The sequence below is a fragment of the Amphiprion ocellaris genome, chromosome 8 (genome assembly GCF_022539595.1).
Source record: "Amphiprion ocellaris isolate individual 3 ecotype Okinawa chromosome 8, ASM2253959v1, whole genome shotgun sequence".
NCBI classification, from domain to species: Eukaryota; Metazoa; Chordata; class Actinopteri; family Pomacentridae; genus Amphiprion; species Amphiprion ocellaris.
In genome coordinates, this window is record NC_072773.1 from 34,334,029 (window position 1) to 34,356,289 (window position 22,261).

A 22,261-nucleotide genomic window follows, 5' to 3' on the forward strand; every position below is an offset into this window, starting at 1 on the left:
GTGTTTTCCTCTGAGCTGTGGGGAAGGAGGCTGGAGGAGAAGCGGCGCCCCCTGGAGGCGCGGAGTGGAACAGGCCGCACAATAATTACATTCAGTTTGTCCTGGAAATATTACTAGTACATGACCAATGTTCCCTCTAATTTTTCCTGAGTGTGAGCAAACACACAAACTCCCTGAGCGTCCCTTGGACCACTGTGAGCAACATCAGACGTGTGCACTGTGGTCACACCAGCATCACATCCATTCAAGTTACATGGTTCATTAAAAGAATCAAATTACAGCATTTACATTTCTGTTAAAACACTTTGTCAACAGGAGCCAGTTGAAGGCTGCAGTGATTTTAGTGACACTACAATGTATAAGAGTGAAGTTATTGAATATTTGTCTCTCTTTACTGTTGCAGCGGTTTTGCAAATTGCAGACGGACCCTGTTCACTCCATAGACACCAATGTTATTCCTGTAGCTTGAAAGACAGCTACTTTTGATAAAACTGGGCTTGTAGCACATTGTCTACCTTGCAACAATGGGAAAGAGGCACCGTTTATGTTTTGACAACCTAAATCTAACGAGTTATTGATGCTGGAAGTCCCAATCTGTGAATATCTTTCCAACTTTACTGAACTTGGGGCCACTACCACCTAAGGAGTGATATATTTAATTTTGAAAAAAGCATTTAGCCATACTTAAAGCTTTAAGTGCTTTATTAACACAGAACTAAAAAAATTTGTACTGTTTTATTATCACAGGTTCTGTCTGAAAAGAGGTGGCATCATTTTAAACAGTGAAATCAAACTAACAAAATGTAATGACCAACCAGTGAACAATACTGGATTCTGCAAAAACATAAACAACTTTTTAAAAATCTAAATCTTATCTTAACACAGTTAATGTATTAACTTATTTATGTGTGTATGCATGTATTTATTGATTTATTTAGTGCTGTTAACATATCAGAGTTCTGAGTGAATTTTTCTTAAGATAGACAAAGGCCATTTATTGATTACATATCCATCCATCCATCCATTATCTATACACCGCTTAATCCTCACTAGGGTCACGGGGGGGGGGCTGGAGCCTATCCCAGCTGACTCGGGCGAAGGCAGGGGACACCCTGGACAGATCGCCAGTCTGTCGCAGGGCCACATACAAAGACAAACAAGCACTCACACATTCACACCTACGGGCAATTTAGAATAATCAATTAACCTCAGCATATTTTTGGACTGTGGGAGGAAGCCGGAGTACCCGGAGAAAACCCACGCATGAACAGGGAGAACATGCAAACTCCATGCAGAAAGATCCCGGGAAAGCCGGGACGTGAACCAGGGATCTTCTTGCTGCAAGGCGAAAGTGCTAACCACTACGACACTGTGCAGCCCTTGATTACATATAGGCTGTTAAATGTTTATTAAAAACTGAAAAGCACTTTAACAAAACCAACTTAGGCATTTATTGATTCACTAAAATACTGTACAGTACAGACCACATCAGCATGATTATAAGCATCCTCTGGTAAATTAACAACCAGATACTGATGTCTGTCACCATATGGACTTCAGGAGATGACTGGGGGATGATAAACTGTGACCTACTGGTTGGATTCTCTCTGTTCTCATGTTTCTTACATGTTTGTCCCATGACAGCCGGGTCCTAATGTTTTTAGAGCAACACACCATACTATGACGTTTTTACAATGATGGTTCTACTATGGAACCAGTTTGACATGTTCAGGTGTTCTTTGTGTGAAAACTCAGAGATTTCAGGGATCAGAAGGTGGTTTTCAACTTTGTTAACTTTCTGCTTCAACTTTAAACTAAATTTCCTTGACTAAGCCAGCCCTCTGGACTTCCAGGAAGCTGTGTTCCTATTGGCTGTCCAGGTGGCTGTGTTCCTATTGGCTGTCCAGGTGGCTGCTTGGTGTTATCAGGAACACCTGAGCAGCTCATTGTCTTCCTGCTTTATTTAGCTGCATACAAACATTTCCTCTGTTTCTCTTCACCAGTGAACCGGGTTTGGCTCCGTTGCTTTAGTTTGTTCTTTAGGCGTTGGCTTGCAGCTTCCAGCAGTAAAATAGACTTTAATGTGTTTCTTGCTGTGTTTTAGGGCTTTGTACTGGATATTTGTCTTGGTAAATGAGGTTCTTTAGCCACAGTTAGCACATGGTGCTGATGTGTGCAGTAATTAGTGGATTTGCTGCAGCTGAGTTGTGTCTTTATCTTGGCTGTAGTGAGTCTTTAGAGGTTTTTGGTCAGACACATTCTGTATTCTTGTTTGAGAACCAGCATTGGTTGTCCAGAAGGTAAGAGTTTCTGTCCTGATTCTCTGTTCTCAGAGGTTCTCTGGTAGGCTGCAGGAGACTTTAGCGTTTGGGTTGTGTTAGTTTGGTTTTTGTATGGTTTCATTTGGACGACTATCTTGAGGCCCCTCCATGTGGTTTAGTGAGGTTTTCTGCAACAGTTCTACAAAGCAACCTGCAGCAGAAGAGACTTTGAGAGTTTTTAGGAAGTTCTGGAGACCAGACTTTAGAGCAGCACAAACATTTATCAGCAGTTTGAGCAGGAGAAGGTGATCTTCAGAGTAGAAATGAGACGGAAACCTTCTTGATCCGTGTGGTGAGGTCCTGTACCAAGAGTTTGAGCAGGTTGTGAAGAGTCTGTAGTTCTTTGGTCTGAAAGCACAAGAAGAGTCGACTCATTAAAGGAGAAAACAGGAGATATTGTTGGTTCTTCTGTCGCTCTGCAGTTTCCTTAGACTGAATATCAAGTTTATATTTTAAATGATTTCCCATGTGAGCCCAAGAAGACTTCAATAAACTCCCTCCATCCCCTGGACACAACATATTTTATTACCATGTTAAATCTTTTTTTTTTTTTTTTTTTTTTTTAAATGTTTTTGAGTTTTAATCATAGTTTTAGCTTAGTTTTTTCTCTTTGCTTGTTTAGTTTTGTCATCTGTGTAAAAGGTGCTAAACAAATAAAGTTGAATTGATAAACTGAATAATTGACTAACTCATGATTGTGACAACAGAAGTATTTTCATTGTGATTTAAGGGTTTATTTCATTTTTAAGGTTGGGGTTAAAATCTTGACAGAAAAAGAAGATTAAAGAAATAAACTACATAACAAAAAGCAGTTAAATCAAAGGAAAAAAATTAATCCAATAAAACTTTTAAAGTTTTATTATTAAAAAGATTTAAGAAATTTAAGATGTAATTTTCTAATTAAACATTTAATTTTTTAATTAAATGTTTTGTCTTTTTAAAGGTTTAATGATCTAATTAAATGTTTTGCATTTTTTAAAATGTTTAATATTCTTCTTGTTTAAATTGTATTTTTTAAATGTTTAATTCTGGGAAATATTTTATCTGTAATTTGTAATATTTGTATTTGAAAAATTTTGTTTAATTTCATAATGACATGTATTGTATCTTGTTGAATTATCTCATTCAATATTTTGTCTGTTTAATAGAGTTAAACATTAAATACAATTAAATGCTATTAAACATACAAAATAGTGAATGAGATAATTCAACAAGATACAATACATGTCATTATGAAATTAAACAAAATTTTTCAAATACAAATATTACAAATTACAGATAAAATATTTCCCAGAATTAAACACTCACTGACTCACACTGAAAAATAGCACAGAATGAATTGTTACGTGTTTATTTTATTTACAATTTAGGTTGGATTTTTTTTTTTTTGTGCGCAGCGCAGAGTTTCTGTGCGCGGAGACCGTGTCAGCAGTGCGCAATTGCGCACGCGCACAGCTTAGAGGGAACAGTGTACATGACATATTTCATGTTTAAAGTATAAAAATTTATATCTATAGCTTTTTTTATAGTGTGTACCTAAAATAAAAAAAAACTGAACCGCTTTATTTTTACTTGCCTTTGCTTTAATGTTGGTTAGTATTCAGATTGAGATCAGCTTTGGCCCCGAATCCTGTCATTTTAACACTGTCTCTGGACGCCGGTGCTCCCAGTCAATGCGGTGACACTGCAGACACAGCCCTTATCTCCCATGTGTTGCCTCACCCCATCCAGCCTGACCACAGCGGTGCACCGGGATGCTGCTACCATGGGGGGGCAGTATTGACATTTACAATCTGCAGCATGAACCCCACATGCAGCATCTGCTGCATTGGGAGGTAATACACACCAATCATGTCTTACCCAATATCTATATAAGAGCTATCAAAACCACATCTGAATCCAGATTCAGTTTTGAGGTAAACGTGTGACAGCAAAAATACCTTTTTGTTAGTGTCTGGTGCAAAACACAGTTACAGTGGCCTGGTGTTGTGATTCAGTGGTCAATAGCATGTGAAGAGTCGTGGCCAAAGTATTGACATACCAGCTCATTATGGATGATCTGTAGTGTGTGGAGAGAAACCTCTCTTTTCTTCACTTCCCCTTTGTATTGATCTCTTCACAGGGTCCTCTCCCTCTTATTATCTTAAAAGCATCTCTGCAACACTGGCTCAATCAATATTTCACAGTAGCTTTCCATGTCATTCTCTTGTTTTAGTGGAAGGTATCTGGACCTGAGCAGATACATGCCCAAATAAACCCAAGAAATGAATCAGTATTCTTTGCAAAAAAGCTGCAGCACAAAGGCAACTGCTTGATGTGTTAGTTATAGATTTTGTATTCTCTCAGCTATTGCATGTGACGTTAGTATTCAAAACATATGATTATCAGCACTGATAGTCCTTATTATATTCTATGACAATACAATTAGTAAATGCAGCAGAAAAAAACCCTCCATGGATGTGTTCTCTATCCACACAAAAGGGACGTTACTGCTGCCTTTTACTCCCATTTATATGCTTTTTCATAATATTATGCATTTTATAGCTTTGATGGTGCCCCAAGGCACCACTCAAATTCTTCCTGCAGTAAAAGACACTAAAACTGCTGATGCTGAAAATGACACCATCCCACACATAATTCAAAAAAAAGAAAAAAAAAATCCAGGAGAAAATCCTCAGTGAATTGTTTTTATTAAGTCCCTCATTTAGAAAACACAAATGCACCAAACGATATCATACATGCACAGCTTCAGCATATCAAGATCAGCTGATGACTTTTCAATGTGAAAACTTTCACTTTGCCACGATCTCACGGAGATCATCCGGACGTCAAAATACTGAGGAGTCATGACAGAAAGGCCAAGCGTTGTCACCCAGAGGCTTTTTTTTTGGTTTTGTACAAATTTAAGGGGAAAAAAATGACTCGTTTTCTGATCTATTTTGCCTTTTTCTCTGAAAATTGTAAAGCTGTACTTGGTATAAAAAAGAGAAAAGGTACGAGCAGATACTTGTGTCTATCCACCGTGAACTACCTTGTAACAGGTAGCGTTTGTGTCACTGCACCAAAAGGCTGTGTGTGATAGCAGCTGCTAGGAAACGTTACGCTCTGCTCATGTATTTTTCAGATTCCGGGTTTGACTGAGAATTACAATTGGAAGTAGGACACCACAGTTTGGTCTCCCAGTTGGGGGGGGGGTGGGCGGCTGTTGCTTCAGATCACAACAAAAATACATACAGTATGTACAGTCAGCACACTGTATGAAGGCAAGAGAGATCTCAGTGCACTGGCTTTTCAATTAGCAAAAGCACTTGCTCCTCACTGATATTTTCCAAAACAACAACACTTGACCTTTGTGCAGAATTTTTGGAAGGAGAAAAATAAAAGTAATCGGGAACCATATCAAACATTAAAAAAGAGAAGAGAAAAAAAATCATAGTCAAAACCAAAAAACATCTCCACAGTACCGATACATTACAAAACAAAGAGGTTGGCAATGCTTCTATGTACCCAAGACACAAGTCCATGAACCGTGCTTGTCTTTTTTCAGTTCATGTGATCAATAGAATCTGTCAGCAAGATGCATTTCCTCGTGTAAACATCTTGTTAGCTTAACAATGACATTCTGTGACAAAAGAATGTATACAGATTAACCACACGTAAAGCCACGAAAACAACAGAAGGGGGGATTCGAAGACAGCTCTCGGGTAGTTATCGACACTCATCTGGCCGTTCAATACAAGCCAAGATGCACCTGACGTGATCTTGGATTCTTTTTTTCCACCTGTTCCTTTGCTCTGGCAATTTGTCAGGAGAAACAGACATTTCAACTTCTCCACGGGTCAAACGTGTTCTATCCGACCTCCCACATCGGCCTTGTGTTATTCTATTTGCAAGTCCTCAGTGCTGCAGTTGCCCAAATCCTTGAACCACGGTTAAGCACAAGAAATGAGTTTCAACTATTTTTATAGCAGGATGCAGTGCGGTCTACTTGAAAACACTCGTCCATGACACCGTGGGCTCAGGTAATAACTATACACAATCCACACACTCTCGCACACACACCCTTCCTGGTGTCATCTTGATGGGATTGTCCTGATTTAGTTTTCCCTAAATCCTGATCTATTAGTCTTGTGACGGTGTCATTAGTGCCATTACTCCTGATGCCCTTTTCCCCACTGAAACCCCTCAGGCCTGCTCTAATTTATTAAGATGTTTTAATGTCTGCTAAATCACGGCACATATCAGGCTTTCCATTCATCAAGTCAGACTGTTAAATAGACCCTTGTGGCCCGCACTGACACATTTCTGATCCGTCTGCTCGTGCCATTTTTCCAGCAGCTGAACGACAGAAAGAGCGAAGCAGGTCTGAATACCTGAGCAGAGTGGGACGGGGTGGGGATGGGGGTTTGGGGGGGCGTTTCTGCTGAAAATACATTAAAGTAAACAGTGACGACACATACCACGTTTAAAAAAGCTCAATACGACCGACGAGTAAGGACAGATCCACGAAATATTAACACAGCTGACCGTACATTTAGCCAAATAATATCTAAGCTGGTGGCTAGATTTCAATTATCAGACTGGCACAATTGGCAGCACTTTAAACCTCTCGTCCCAACTGCGATGGCTGATGATGTGCGCTAACTGGCACTGGCTACGAGTTGCCCAGATGGATGTAGACGAGGGGTGCAACTAATGAATGTTTTCACTAGCAATGAATCAGTGGGTTGTATTTCCCATTAATCTCTCAGCCTCTGAAACGTCAGGAAACAGTGGAAAATGCACATTTCCCAGAGCTCAGGGTGACGTTTTCGGATCACTTAACATAAAAAGTTGCCATTTTGCCATATACTGCACTATATAGGCTGATAATTCTGGATTCTGATTGGCTACCAGGTGTCCTTTTGTGTCTCGCAACAAAGCAGGATAACCAGACTCATGCTTTTTGTTCTTATAAATGAGCACATCCGTCTTTAAATTGCTTCGACAAAACAGGCTTCACTCAAACTCCACAGCGTTCTACCACAACTTGCACTCTGAACACCAGGGGCAGAGACTGAAACGGGAAAATAATGCAGGTGAAAGTTCCCAAACAAGCTAAATAGATCTTCTTTTGACATTATTCTCTCATTTCTCTGCTCTATGTTACTTAATTTGTTGAAAATAACTTAAATAATTATTTTAATTAGTAGCTGGAAAGCCTATTTGCTTGCTTTTATTACTCATACTTGCACATTTCCCAGAGATCAGGGTGAAGTTTTCAGATCACTTTACTCCAAAAAGTTGTTAATTTGCCATTTTATCATAAATTGTGCGATAGAGACTGAGAATTCTGGATTCTGATTGGCTAGCAGGTGTCCCTTAGGATAACCACACATTTGTTCTTAGTTATTATAAATGAGCACCTCCACTTTTTAACTGGCTTAACTCAAACTCCACTTACTAGATTTTTCTGGAGCTTTCAATCACAACTTCTTGTCTTCGACATCAGTGAGGACGAAGAAAAAGTAGTTTAAAGTTCCAAAACCAGCAAGTAGATGAGATATATTGTCATTTCTTTACACTATGTTACTTCATGTGTTAAAAATAACTGAAATAATTGAACTTGGAAGCTCATTTGCATACTTTTTTTCCAAAACTTATTTCAGAGAATCAATACCAGCAGTCTCTGAAATGTCAGAAAATGGTAGAAAAATGCACCTCTCCCAGATCTCAGGGTGAAGTTCTCAGATCACTTAATACTACAAGTTACTGAATTTGACATTTTACCATTAACTGTACTGTCTAAACTGAGAATACTGGATTCTGATTGGCTAGGAGACACTTGCTCTTTGTTCCTATGAATGAGCACATTTGTCTAAAACTGGATTAACAGAATAAACTCAACTTAAACTCCACTTACTAGATCTTTATGGAGTGTTCAGTCTTAACTTGCAGTCTTAACAACAGGAGTGGAGATTATTTCACCATTTCTTATACTATGTTCCTTCATGGGTTGAAAGTAACTGAAATATTTATTCTAATTAGAAGCTGGGAAGCCAATTTGCTTGCTTTACTACTCATACTTATTTAACCCTCCTGTTGTCCTCATTTACAGGCACCAAAAAATATTGTTTCCTTGTCTGAAAAAAATCCAGAAATTCAGCAAAAAAATTCCCCAAATTTCTGAAAATTTGCAAAACCTTCAGGAAGAAAATTCCAATAATTCCTCAAAAGTTTCCCTTAAAAGTTTTATTTATAAAAAAAAAAAAAAAAAAAAAAAAAAAAAAAAATAATAATAATAATAATAATAATAATAATAATAATAATAAAAATCTCCCAAATTTGGCAAGAAAATTCTTGTAAATATTTTCAAAAATGAGTAAAAATCTTTAAAAAAAATCCTAAAAATATCTGAAGTTATTACATAGATATCAGTAAAACTTATATTTTCTTTGTGAATGTTCTTAAGAAACATTTTTAAAATTTCTTTTTCCCACCAAAAAATGTTCAGAGATTTCCCAAAAATGTTGAAAATGTGGACATCAGAAGGTTCACTGTAAAAATCTATATTTTTTCCACATTTTAAAACTTTAACCCGCGTCAATTTTGACCCGCAGGACGACATGAGGGTTAAGAGAATCAATACCACCCTCATCTGTGTTTTAACTATGGAGCCAGAAAAAAAATGGAGCCAAAAAAAAAAAAACATCCCGTACGACATGTTCAACCATGTTGAGAAGTGAGAAGGTAAAAGGGGAGAAATGCAACTCGGTACGGGGATAACGGCACTTATGTTCCGTCTTTCAATGAAGGCATTTGTAATGTTTTGCCGAGTTATAAACACAAATCCGCGTGTAACAAATAAAAGCAGAACAGCTTCACCTCCACATGCCTGGAGAATCGCGGTGTGAAGTGGGTGTGAAGTGAATGTTGGATTGTCAGAGGAGTGATACTCGCGGGAGCAGCCCCCTCTTCCACTGGCGCTGGACAGGTGTGGGGGTTTTACCATCTGACAAGCACCTCTGATGAAGTATGCAAACAAGATACTAAGTGAGTTTCAGAGGTGCTCGTAGGTGTAAGTGTGAATTTTGGACAGAGCCGAGCTCGCAGCTTCTCCCCACCCCCTGCTGATTTTGCACATCGACTCCCAGCTCCACAGTGAACACGCTGACGGAGAGCGGTATCAGTATTCTCTTTTAACTCTGCAAGAAGGCATCGAATTAGTAGGATTTTAGAATTAAACTCTCCTATAGCCTCATATATAGACTGAAAAACATTTAGTTTCACTGTAAAAGGTCCATAACCGGGTTAGAAACTCAGATTTGTGAAACATATCCCTCCCTGTGTTCGGCTGTTTGGTGCTTTGCTACACGTTACCTAGCAACGCAAGCAGCAGGAAGTCGAAGACATAATAACTGCGTATTTCATGACAATACTCAAAAAACAGGAAAAGGAGATAAGAAATTATATGTAAGTAACTGAAGGACTGGTAGTCTTATTTTGATTTAGAACAGTAAACTGGAGGCAAATGGATTGTAATGGACGTGTTTTTGTGTTTGGCTTGAACCCTCTGAACCCCAAAATCCACTGTTGGGAAAAAAAAAAGATTAAACTGTCAAAATTACACCATTTATCGGAACCACAAACTGTAAACACAAAAAGATTTGTAGGATTCTTAACTTTCTTTCAACTTTTCTTGAAACCAATTAACCAAATCTAAGCTTTAATTGTAGATATTTCATCAAAAATCACCTTATACTAAATTCTAATTTAAAAATTAGCCAAACATGAACCATTTGGAAGAATCGGATTCTGTAAAACATGAAAAATTTTCCACTCATCAGCGCATCTGAGAAGCCATGAGTGATTCAGCTGCAACTGACCGCCATGTGAGAAAAATTCAGAGAGTTTTTGGCTGAACCTGGGCTGAACTGCAGGCTGTGTATACACAGGAAGTAAAGAAACTAATAAAACATGCAAGGAATAAAATATCTGTAGTATGTGGAGTCACCATGTTGTAAATTACTGGTCAACACCAGGAAGTAGTTGAGAAAATGTTGTACATTTTTGTAAGATTACAAATTAAAGAATTTTTTGTTTTGTCGTCTTTTATGATCATGGCAGAATAACTGTCATATTGCACAAAAAACATTTTTCTGTTCTCTCTACTTCTAATAATATTTGTGCTGTTTCCATTGAGATGCAGGACTTTATACTGCAGTAAAAAAAAGAGCCAAAGTGTAATAAGAGCAAAAAAATGCTCGATAGATGTTTGGAACTCAGAGGGTTAAACTGAAAATACAGAGAAGCAACAAATTCCGACATTTTAGAAGCTGGAGCCAGTGAATATTTGGCATAGGTTCCTTGACAAATGACCCAAATAATTGCTGCCGATGACTTTCCGTTGACGGATTACTTCAGCGTTACAGTTGGGGGAAAGAGAAAGGAAATCACTGCTTGATGCACACCTCTGATGCTACTGCTGTGTACAGGCAGTTGTAGTTTGTGTGAATGCAGAGTGAAGTCTAATCCATCAATCAGCAGCCTATTACAATAACTAGTCTGAGACATTTAAACCCTTTAGGAGCCTTCATGGTACATTCAGCTCTCCACAATCAAATGATAAAAGGCAAACGGCCAACACAGACACTATGAGGTGTTTTATGACTTTCACCTGGGACACAACCAACTTTTAATGGAGCACGTAAAGATAAAAAAATGGCTGCAGTATGTTCCAAAACACTAAGTATCACTGACGAGTGTCTATAAGCGACGCCGTTACGAGAATCTCCAAAGGCACGGGCACGGGTGAATGGAAATGTTCCTACTCTCGATTTTACTTGCGAAGAGGAAAACGGAAAATTCTGAAATACAAAATTAAACATTTCATCAGGGCCCTCTGCAAGGTGCGCTGACACCTTAATAATAAGAAACTGTGAGGATTAAAATGTCGAGGAAAGCGTGCAGCTATCAGAGCAACAACAACAAGAAGGCTGAAACTACTTTGGCACATGAATGGAAGTAAGGCATCTGTATCATTCTAGAGTCAAAAGAAGAGTTGAAATGGAGCATTGTTCCCAACCAGGCAGAAAAAAAATGTCAAAACAGATCTATGTTGTAAAAAAAGAATGAAAAAGCAAGCTTTTAGTGTTGATTAAGAGTCTGACAGCACACCGCTCCACTCTGGCGCTGCTTCCGTACTTGCAAAATAACACCGTAAAATAATATGTGGTCAAAACCTGGCCACTTTTCACAAATTAAAGGAATAAAATACCAATACTGAATGATGAAAAATGGAGCAGAGTCTGTCATCGTGTCACAACGTTGACCTGAATGTAGATATTGTGACGGCGAGGAGCAGGGAGAGGGGGGAGGCGTCCAGACTCCAGGATCTGGAGCCGCGAGCGCTCATACCTGGAAAAACAGCAAAACCATGATCAGATATCATCCATCTCATATAGCCATTTATCATCTTAAATGTGAGCTCTCAGCTATTTTAGCTACATATACAACCAAAAACTGATTATACTGAGAAAACAAGATACTCAGCTTTTAGAAATATGCATTCTGATGTTTCACACTGGTGCTTAAAAAGTAGTAAAAACTCAATTATGTCCTGGATTATGACTGCACTTCTAAGTTAAAAAATGTAGTAAGGAAACAAGAAAACTGATGCAGTTTGCTCTCATTGCTAATTTTTCAAGACATTATATAAGCACACTGTAGAAAAAAAAATCCTAATTCTATCATAAAAACACAGTATCATAAAAACACATAATATAATACAAAATTTAATGCCATTTGCACGAGTATATTACCCACATTGGAATTCTGTGTGCACTTCTCAAAGCGACCTTTGTTAAAAAAAAAAAAGGTAAATAATAATAAAGGAAGATCAACAGCAAAAGAGAAACTATAGAAGTATACATTATAAGAATAAAATAAAAAACACATTATAAAAAAGTGCTCTTTTAAAAAAGTCTTTAAAATTACAAACATTATCTGTAAACGAACAGGAGCTGGAATATTGTTATTTAGAGAATAATTTAACATGTTATTTTTGGAATTTAAAAAAACATAAATTCCACACAAATGTATGTAAAATGTTAATTATTATTGGATTAAACATGTACCTCTGTATATAAAGGTTTATTCCTATACTATCAATTTTTCCTCATAATCTTAAAGCAAATTTTATTTGTTTTCATCTTTACTTTTACTTTCAACCTTTGTAATTCAGGGGACAATTTATGATGCAGTTTGCTCTTATTGTGCACTGTGAAAAAAAAAATCCAAATTTTACATTAAATAAATCTAAAATTTTACAAAAGTATTAGAAAAGTCTTTAAAGTAACAGAAAATATCTGTAAATTAATAAGCTGGCAGTTATTTCCAGTATTATTGTAATAAGGGCGAGTATTTTTTACAGAATAATTTAATACATTATCTATATATTTTTTAAAAAAGTTGGATTCCATACATCTTTATGCAAAATGCTAATCATTATCTGTGATTAAATATGTTACATTTTACAATCCTTTATTCTCATAAATTTTTCCTCATAATTTTAAATTAAATCATACTAGTTTTATCTTTTTGTCAACAATTCTGGGTACAAATTGAGCAAAGTTTTTTCATTACATACAACATAAGGCACTTTTTTAAGAGTCCAGCAGAGTTTCTGGGAGGTAAATGGGTTTAATTGTCGTAGCTATAAAAGGCAGCCCTGGGGGTCTTGTATTGTCACCATACTATCACCACTGGAGCTCACGCGGCTGCTTTTATTTTTGGACCTTACCCCCTTGACATTTACTTCAGCTATTTATTTATTGCTGGGAGCCGAAAGTCAGGATAAAGGCCATTTTTTAATATTTCAATTCCTTCAGTGGGGCTCTGCAGAATTATGTCTGTATAATTGTAAATTTTCACCTGAATAAATCAAACAAAAGGGTTTTGGAATCAATAGTGGTGTCAATCAATAGTTGTCTTTCAAAATAAAACAATCTTAAACGTGTTAAGATTTTATTGAAGGTGGTTGATTGGAATAATTTAAGAAAAAACTGTAAAACAGCAAAACATGTAATTGTACTGCTGTTGCATCTTATTTAAATTCTTAGATTTTATTTTAAATGTACAGTTTTTTTGTTTGGCCGCTGTTTGCCCATTTTTCTAACAGCGTAAGTCAAAATGTTCCATTTCGCCTGCTGATGTGTTTTGCCCACATCTTTTACTTTCAGGTATCCACAGACTCTCTGGGAAAAAGCAGCACATTTTTCAAGTGAAATTGAAATGAAAAGCCGGTGTGAAATTCTGCCTCTCTCAACTGCTGTTTTCAGGGATTCAACACAGAACTTCAACAATGCAAAGTAGCATTTAGAGCAGAAGAAGAGAGCATCTCCTGGAGTCCCGCAGGACAGTAATGGCATCTAGTAAAGAGTGAGTCTGCGACAGAGATGGATTGCGCTGCATATTTCAGCAAAATGTAAGCCCAGAAGAGCCCAATGGGGGTGGCTGGGGACATGAGTAATGGTGAGTCAATGGAGGACAAAATGTCCCTGTCAGATTTAAAAAGTGTTAAGTGACTTCATTTACAAAAGTAGGTAAATAACAAAAAAATAGACTTTCTGACAGAGGGAGGTCCCAGCGGATTTATAAGGGGGGACATCAGCACTTCTCAAGAGCAAAACAAACTCAGGTTACTCCTTGGATTTTTCTATTTTTAATCACCAAAGAACTCATAAGAATATCAACCGCGAGCTCACTTAGTTGGTGGATCCGTATGGGCTCCGAGGCCGGGCCCAGGCCTCCTTCACTCAGCGTCTGGATGCGGATGATGTAGTCGTCGTCGTCCTCGGGGAGGGTCAGCTCGGCCGTCCAATTGGCTGTTGTGAGCGTGTTTACCTCTTTGTGTCTCTGTCTTGTGTATGACAGCTAAATGGGAGGAGAGAAACAAGGTGGCTGCCACATTGTAAATATGTATTTTACAAGCCTGACAGGTTTAGAGGGAAGGTCCGGCCCTTCGCTCAGTCCGATACATAATAAAGGAATAAACATGGTACCGTGAAGCATACAGAGTAAGGAAAAACTCACTTGGTAGCCTGTAACTTCGGACTCGGATTCCGTTGCCACCACGGGTTCCCAGTAAAGAGACAGGTGAGAGCCAATTAGGGTCCACTCAACATTCAGTGGCGGTTGGGACGGCGCTGCATGATGTAAAAAATAATTCACTTCCATATGTCAGCACTGAAGCATAATGCTGTCTCAACAACATACCAGAATTATCATATTCCTCTAATGAGATAAGGCTACTTCCAAGAATAATATTGTGTCTACCATCTGACTTGTGTGATATGAACATGCAAATACGCCTCAACATGTATAGTATCAATATAGAATGGACTTCTTTTGAACCTTCATATTTCCCCCTGCGGCTGATAATCAGCTTGGTTACTGATTTAAAGCGCGACTGCGTGTTTCGACTTACGTGGCTTTTTTGTGGTGACATTGATTGCAGGCAGGAACGGGCCGGTTCCCGCTGTGTTGAAGGCGCTGACTGTTAGGAAATACTGCGTGTTTCCTGCCAAGCCGCTCACCGTGACTGAGGTTTGGTTCCAAGGTACTCTAACCTTCCCCATGGTCTCCGGTTTAGTGTCATCCTCCCAGTAAACAACCTATTTGAAACGGAGCCGCTTGTCATTTTGGGATATATCATGACATACGGGTTTGGACTGGAGGAAAATGTGTACATCAGTGTAGCACAAAACTGTATGTGTAGCTTTTTTTGATGTCTTGAGAGAAATGTGGTGTTTTTTAAATGATCGCCTCTGGGTGTATCTTCTTAAGAGAGATCATAGTTTTCTTTTATCCTCCCAGCTAGAGATTTGATCTGACGTTACAAATCCTTTATTTATTTACTTTTACAGGTCATAAATAAAGGATTTGCACAAGTCCAATACTGTTTCAGTATTGATCAGACACCAGTTGAAGAATGAACCAATAATTTATGTCAGAAATTAATCCTTATTGCCACGCATTTCCCACTATTAATTCATCTGCGATTATTCATTTAACCCACTGAACCAAAAAAACCCCCGGAGGGTTTGAAAAGCATATGGCTTTAAAAAAAATGTCAACATTAGTAAGAGCCAGAAACTGAAAACTGAAAAAATGATGGATTTTAACCTTTGTGGCAGTCCTTGAACTGACCATCTGTGACATGCTGATCCATCAGGGAAAACAACCAAATCCAAGCTTAAAATTCTAATATTTGATCAAAATCATGTTATCGTACATGTCTCATTTAAAAAATTGCCAAAAAAGAACTGTTTGTTCTAACCAGAGTCTGCAAAAAACTAAAAATTTTGCACTCTGTTTCAACTTAGAAGCTATCGTTGTCTCAACTGTGACCAGCAGTCAAGTCACAAAAATTCAGGGACTATTCAACTGGAACTGATGTTTAAAAATATAAGTAGTAAAATATCTGCAGTATGCAGTCACCTTTTTCCCCTCAGTATTGGTGAGACCTGTGGCACTTGTTGTAAATGTTGATTACAGGATGCATTCAATTTTAGTAAAAATAAATAATTCAATAAATTCAATTTCATTCTTTTCCTTTTGCATGGCATTATAAGTGTCTCATACTGCACACAAGACATTTCTGCCATAGAGGTGCAGGACTTTATACTGCAGTGAGAAATGAGCCCAAAGCGAGTAAAAATGCGACAGGAGCAAACAAAAAAAAAAAAAAAAACCTCCCAGACACTGCTTGGGGTTCAGAGGGTTAATTAACAAAATGTCAAAAGCCATAAATAATGTCCTGCCCAAGGTAACACCATCAAAGTTCTCTTTCTGTCCAAACAGCACTTTAAAACACAAAGCAGTAAATCCTCGCAGGTGAGAAGCTAAGACTGAGGAAGCATTTTTTGATTATTGACTGAATTAATTAATCAATTATCAAAATTAGCAATCAGCCTTTTTTTTTTTTTAACAGCTCGACTAATGGATTTATTGTCAAATTGTTTCATTGCTACAATACATCAGTGTTGTGTAATATTGTATGAAATATTTATTTTCCCACTAATGAAAGTGTGACTGATTGAAATCTACTTTTAAAGAGATACACTTAGTATCGAGAGCCAAGTGAAGTTATTCATCAAATAAATAAGCGACTGCTTTGCTGTTACCACTCCTACCCATTAGCATGACAATAATTCATTACAAATGACATCCATCCTGCTTTATTTACCGATATGTCATCATTATTTAGTGCTTGCTGATGTCGACATCACAGCTAAGATGTGAAACGGCACAAAGCTTGCTTTCCCGAACGGAAATATTACAGCAACTTTGGTTTTATTGAGCAAAAGAGTAAGAAAAAACATCTTACATTAAAGCCCTTTGATCAGCCTGATTATTCAGTCAGAAGCATGCAGACAAGGCAATCAGGCTGTCCCAGATTTTGAAGGTAAGACAGAATGCAATCAAGCGTTCTGGGTTTAAAAATTTAAAAAACAGTTTAATATTCCGATTTTATTTAGAGAACAATGACGAGACTGCAGATCAATTCCCAGAGAGCTGCTGCGTTCTACATTTCTCCAGTCTGTGCTATTTCTGATGTGGTCTGGTGGCATTTCTCAGTATTCTAACACAAGGTCTGGTATAGTGCTGCTATCATGAAGCTCGGTATCATGATATCCCGTAAACGACAGCAACATGAAAAGGCATGCGGACAGGCAATTTTCTTTTGTTCTCTTGAAAACGCTTTGACATGTTTTCCTGTCGTGTTGCTACAAAGAACTGTATAATTTTGGCTGTAACAGTCGCCCAGCTGAAATAGCCATTTCCATGGCGACACCGAGTTGGGAAGTGATGGCTTTGAGGTGCGCCGGGGGTGATGACAAGCATTTGAATTGTGTTGTGTGCGATTCTGTTTCCATTTAAAAGAGTAAAAATGTACCTCATAGCCCAGAACCCTTTCAGGGGTGAAGGAGAGAGCCTGCCAATTCACCTCAATCTCAGAGGCTGAGACACTTCTGGCCCAAACTCCCGCTGGCATCCCACTTGGCTCTGAAAACAGACAACAGGAGACTGAGCGCTGCTGCCGTCTTCCAACAGCACACAGAAAAGCAGAACAAATCTCTTCAATTTTTTTACATTTATAACTGTGCAGCTTTCTTGTTGATCTCTGCTTAGCTTAATCATCACACACAGGTGCTGCCAGTAAATAGACAAACGCCGCTCTACACACTGACCCCCTCTCAGCAGGATGAGAGGGAGCATAGATCTAAATGCCAAGCGGTTTTTACTTTGGCAGAGCCATTCAAAGGAGTGGTGATATTTGGAGGCAAGCAGCCTATTCTTACATAAATGTGTTGCAATTGTCTGCCTCATTTTTCCCCCTTTGTTTTTCTTGTTTTAAAGATTTCTGCAGATTTATTTTCCTGCATGTCTCTTTGTTGAGCTCAGTCCAATATAGCAAATGCAATAAAACCACTTTCATGATCTTTGTCCTCTTCCAAAACAGTAAAAGCTTCTGGAGCTCGGCTAAGACACCACACATTCATTCCGTTACCTATCTCTGCAGAGTAGATGGTGATCACGGGGCTGAAGGGACCCTGTCCTTTGCTGTTGTAAGTGCCAACCTTGACATGAAACGGGGAAAAGGGTGCGATGCTGTCGTTGCGGTACACGTATCGAGATGCACCGGGGGCGGAGGTGGCCACGTGGGTCCAGCTAACCTCTCCGAAGGCGCGGAAAGCAATGATGTAACCAAAGCTCTCACCATTCTGCAGTTCTTCAGGAACAGGCTGAGAGTGAAACACAAAACTATAGTGATATTAAAACATATACAAACCACTCACGTTCACGCCACCGCCGGGCTCCCACAATCACCGCCACGGCTCACACGGTGCCAAAAGAAGAGCATGACCCACAAATTGCTTTCGTGACCCACCTGATGAAATGAAATGAGCAGTAAAATGGCATTTAAAAAGGAAAAAAAAATCCACACTCATTACAGAATATCCGTGCAGCTTTTAAAATGAGAAGTTATTCCGCATTTAATGAAATGAGAAAACTCAAACAATGAGACAGCTTAGCACCTAATGACTTCTTCTGTGTTGACATTATTTTTCCCAGCTACCCGACTGCTTTACTTTACTTCTAGATGTGAGCATCCGAAATTTGGCAGAACGACAGTAATTCATCACAGATCTAAGCCTCCTAAATGACAATAACTGTCAGACTCAGCGTTGTGTTGTATACATTGCCGCTGCCTTACATGCAGACCCTTTAACTCAGAAATTACCACGACTGCAGCGCAAATTTATGACCCACGAGTCAAGCAGAGCAGCGGCTTTGATTTAGCGAGAAATACTAAGTACCTCTAGCCAAGGATAAAAAAGACTGACTGCAGGCACTTTGAATAACATACTAGAACATAAGACTGATGACTTACCTCCCACGTGATGACCAGTTCAGATCTGCTTCCACCTCCTCCACCCACATCACCTGGTGCCGCATCTGGAACTACAAAACGCTGACCTTGTTCACACCTCCTCATAAAAGCACTTGTAAAAAAAAGAAGTTGTAGTATGAAAGCTAAAAGGAAATGTACTGTACCCGCATCTTCCGTCCTGGTCTTGACGGATACAGGACTGGGTTCTCCAACGCCAACGCTGTTTTTGGCCAACACCCGAAACTCGTACTCGACCCAGGCGTTGAGGTCGACCACCGTGGCTGTCAGAGTGTTTCCATCGATTATCTCGGGGACTAGAAAAAATACAAAAGATATATGTACAATAAGCATGTAAGAAAACAGAGGAAAAAAGAGAAAGAATAAAGAATTACCCCCTTGCGGCTTAACACTTCTGCCAATCAGTTGAGTTCCAGTTTACATCCGCGACTATCTAGACTTGGCCTTTGACACTTTTGGCTATAAAATATTGTCATGTTGTCATTCTATCCTATTAGTAATTTGTGTGAAATTGCACCATAATTAGTGTGCAAATTATTCACCAAAAACCTGCTTTGTGGGGACGCAGTGACCTTTGAAAATTCTAATCAGCTCATCTTTAAAATTCAAGTGATTGTTTGTGACAAATTTGAAGAAATTCCCTGGAGGAGAGCGGGACAGATGGACGGATGGACAAGCTGAAAGCATAATGCCTCCGGCCTTGGCTCCCACTAGTGCGGAGGCATGAAATGTAAAGGTAGAAAAGTAATTAAACAGGTAGAAAAGAGAGGTTCGTAATTAAAGTGTGGAATGCGAGCTTTGGTCTTGACTTGTCGAAGCTGTTGCTGCTAAACACGAAGGACAGATGAAATGCAGAGGGCAGAGATAAGATAAGTTAGGGTCAGATGAGATTGTAAAGCTGTGAGTGCTGCAGTCTGCAACACACAACTTGAAACCGGCTTTAATTTGTTTGCTTCTTGGGGTCAGCAGTGTTGTAGACGACACTATATTGCCAATCATCTTCAAGTTTATACAGGCAGCTACAAACCAACAGTTGCAAACATCCAGCAGATCCAGAGCAACACATGTCCAATGCTTTTTCTCCTTTTGGTTTTGCTCTCTGCTAATTCCTGATGGAAATATCCGGCTCTTTAGATGCTAAATGTTCCAGTATGTTCACCACATACTAGCTTTGATCTTGTAGTGAAAAATACTGGTGCTGTCCAATCTGCCTTTAGACTTTTTCTGCTGAAAGGTCTGACTGTTGAAACTACAACCATCACTAATGTGAACCAAAACAGCTGCAAAACAACAACAAAAAAGAACTACAACACATTAAACAGCTATGTAGTCAGCTGCAAGATTGATGATTTATGTTTGGATTCATCATTTAAAGCTACCCTTTTACTATCAAACAGGCATCTAACACAAATATACAACAATATTCACTATGGAAGGTTTAAGTTGATTCAGTGTTTTCCTTTTACTTACTTCGACTGTATTGAACTGCATTGTTTTGTATTGTAACGCACACTTCGGTGTATTTTTAAAATGATACATTCTACAAACTAGCCTTTGAGCTAACTCTGGCAGATTTATAGGTATTATTACAAGCTTTACCTGTGAAAAATGACTATATTGCATTCCCTTTTTGGCACCTGCATTTGTCCAAAGACATCTAAAATATATACTTTCAATCTTTGCACGAACAAGAACCAAAATGGACCTGACCTAAGCAGATAAAAAGGGACACCGGCTTTGACTGAGGCGAGTGTATACAATAAAGTGGTTCAGATGAAATAATATAAAAAGCAGCAACTGTGACCTCCAGGTCTCTGGAGTAAGACCCCGAATCCCCACCATCTCCCGAGTCCTCTTAGTGTAGCTGACCCTACACACTGACCCCGCCGCCAAACGGGGAGGAGAAATAACAGAATTTGCCTGTGGGGATCTGTGAATTTTTCTGAAGATGTGCTAGAAGACGGAGATTCATCTGGAAGCGCTGCTGCGTACCTGTGTTAACCCTCTGCCAGCCCACGGTGAAGGGAGTTCTGGTCTGGATGAGGTAATTGGTGATGGGGCTGCCGTTGTCTCTGCCGGGGCTCCACGCCAGCTGAGCTGTGCTGTCTGTCACCTCCTCCACCGTCACCGAGTCTGGGGGGCTGGGGGGGCCTGGCTCAAACACAGGAACACACACTATGAGGCCATCGCACATATAGAGCCGCAGACGGCACTAAAAACCCGGACATGAATGTGTGTCCTCGCACATTCTGTGTGGAAAATATGAGCAAGACGTACATTTGCATAAACAACACATTATATTGCGACGTGCTCTTTGTATCTCGAAATCAACACTAGCGAGAGAACATTTCAGTGGAGAAAAAGAAATGCCCTTCACGAGGAATTAAAAGTTAATTCAAGATTTATCCTCCAATATTCACCCAACTTGTAATCCTTCCCTTTCATGGTCCTCCTGCTAATTGATCGATGAAACAGCCGACGTAAGTAGATGCAGGGAGTCAAATTAAAAGGTAAAAGATGAAAAAGGGCCTCATAGCCCTGAAGAACCAGAGTTTTATCATTTATTTTCATTATCCCACCAATTAAGCGGTGTGATGTTTTACTTTAGCCTCATCTACGGTTTCCTGTTCTAATGAACGTGTCGGCTCATCAGAAATAATAGACCACTAGAGAGCTGTGAGACAGACCGCAGAATAATAACGCCCCGCGCTCTGCTCACACTCCTCACCAGCCCTCAAGTGCTTTTCTAATCTGAAGCAAAATATTCTAATTATTAAAGTGTTAAATGATTACTTTAATCAACAATCAATGCTCTGGAAGCACAAACACATTATTTTCTGTTTGGCATTATGCAGCATTAAGGCGCCGTGTGCATAAATGCATAGATTTATCCGACTGCACTCCACATGAGCGCTTAACAAGTAACTGCTGAGCTTTTTGTTTACAGAAGCCTTGAATGTACTGCCCTCATACATTTGGCCTTAAAGCCCTGGCTTTAAAGATATTGATCTTTGTAAAACTCATTAGCAGCTCTTGATAAAAAAAAAACAACAAAAAAAACCCAAACTTTAATACACTGGCCTCATTAATACATATTAATGGAGCACACAATCAAGGATCAATTCCTTATCCTCTTAATTATATTTCATTGGCTGAGGCAAGAGGGTGCTGCCAGTGTCTCGAGGGTGTTCAAATAATCTGTTATTAATATGGACAGACTATCTGGGCTTTTATTGTGAACTTGGCAGGGGGAAAATTAATATCTGGCTGTATTTACAGACACGGCCATATTATTTTGATCTGTGCTGCATATTAACCAAATCTGTGCCCTATCAGATGTGTTAGAAGTCAATCTGCACAGCAGTATGGCACAAAAGTGATGAAACAATGATGAGAAAAAGCACAATTGTATCGCGGTGCAGTGACTGTCGCGAGGTGTATCTCCCCACACGCTATCTTTCAGGATAATGGTGATGATGATGAT

The 22,261-nt window shown here is 38.9% G+C and overlaps 1 protein-coding gene across 1 annotated transcript in view; it reads right to left on the bottom strand.

Moving 5' to 3' along the window:
* Positions 1 to 8,644: 8,644 nt before the first annotated feature.
* cntn3a.2 (contactin 3a, tandem duplicate 2) overlaps positions 8,645 to 22,261 on the bottom strand; it is a 42,009-nt gene continuing 28,392 nt past the window's right edge. Inside the window, exons 15-23 of the mRNA XM_023266954.3 lie at positions 20,770 to 20,928; positions 18,924 to 19,073; positions 18,760 to 18,830; positions 17,875 to 18,109; positions 17,260 to 17,369; positions 14,788 to 14,974; positions 14,394 to 14,506; positions 14,066 to 14,234; positions 8,645 to 11,717 (exon numbers count right to left, since the gene is read on the bottom strand). Of these exons, the coding sequence (XP_023122722.1) occupies positions 11,620 to 11,717; positions 14,066 to 14,234; positions 14,394 to 14,506; positions 14,788 to 14,974; positions 17,260 to 17,369; positions 17,875 to 18,109; positions 18,760 to 18,830; positions 18,924 to 19,073; positions 20,770 to 20,928 (1,292 nt within the window). The 3' untranslated portion in view covers positions 8,645 to 11,619. The remainder of the gene's footprint in view (positions 11,718 to 14,065; positions 14,235 to 14,393; positions 14,507 to 14,787; positions 14,975 to 17,259; positions 17,370 to 17,874; positions 18,110 to 18,759; positions 18,831 to 18,923; positions 19,074 to 20,769; positions 20,929 to 22,261) is intronic.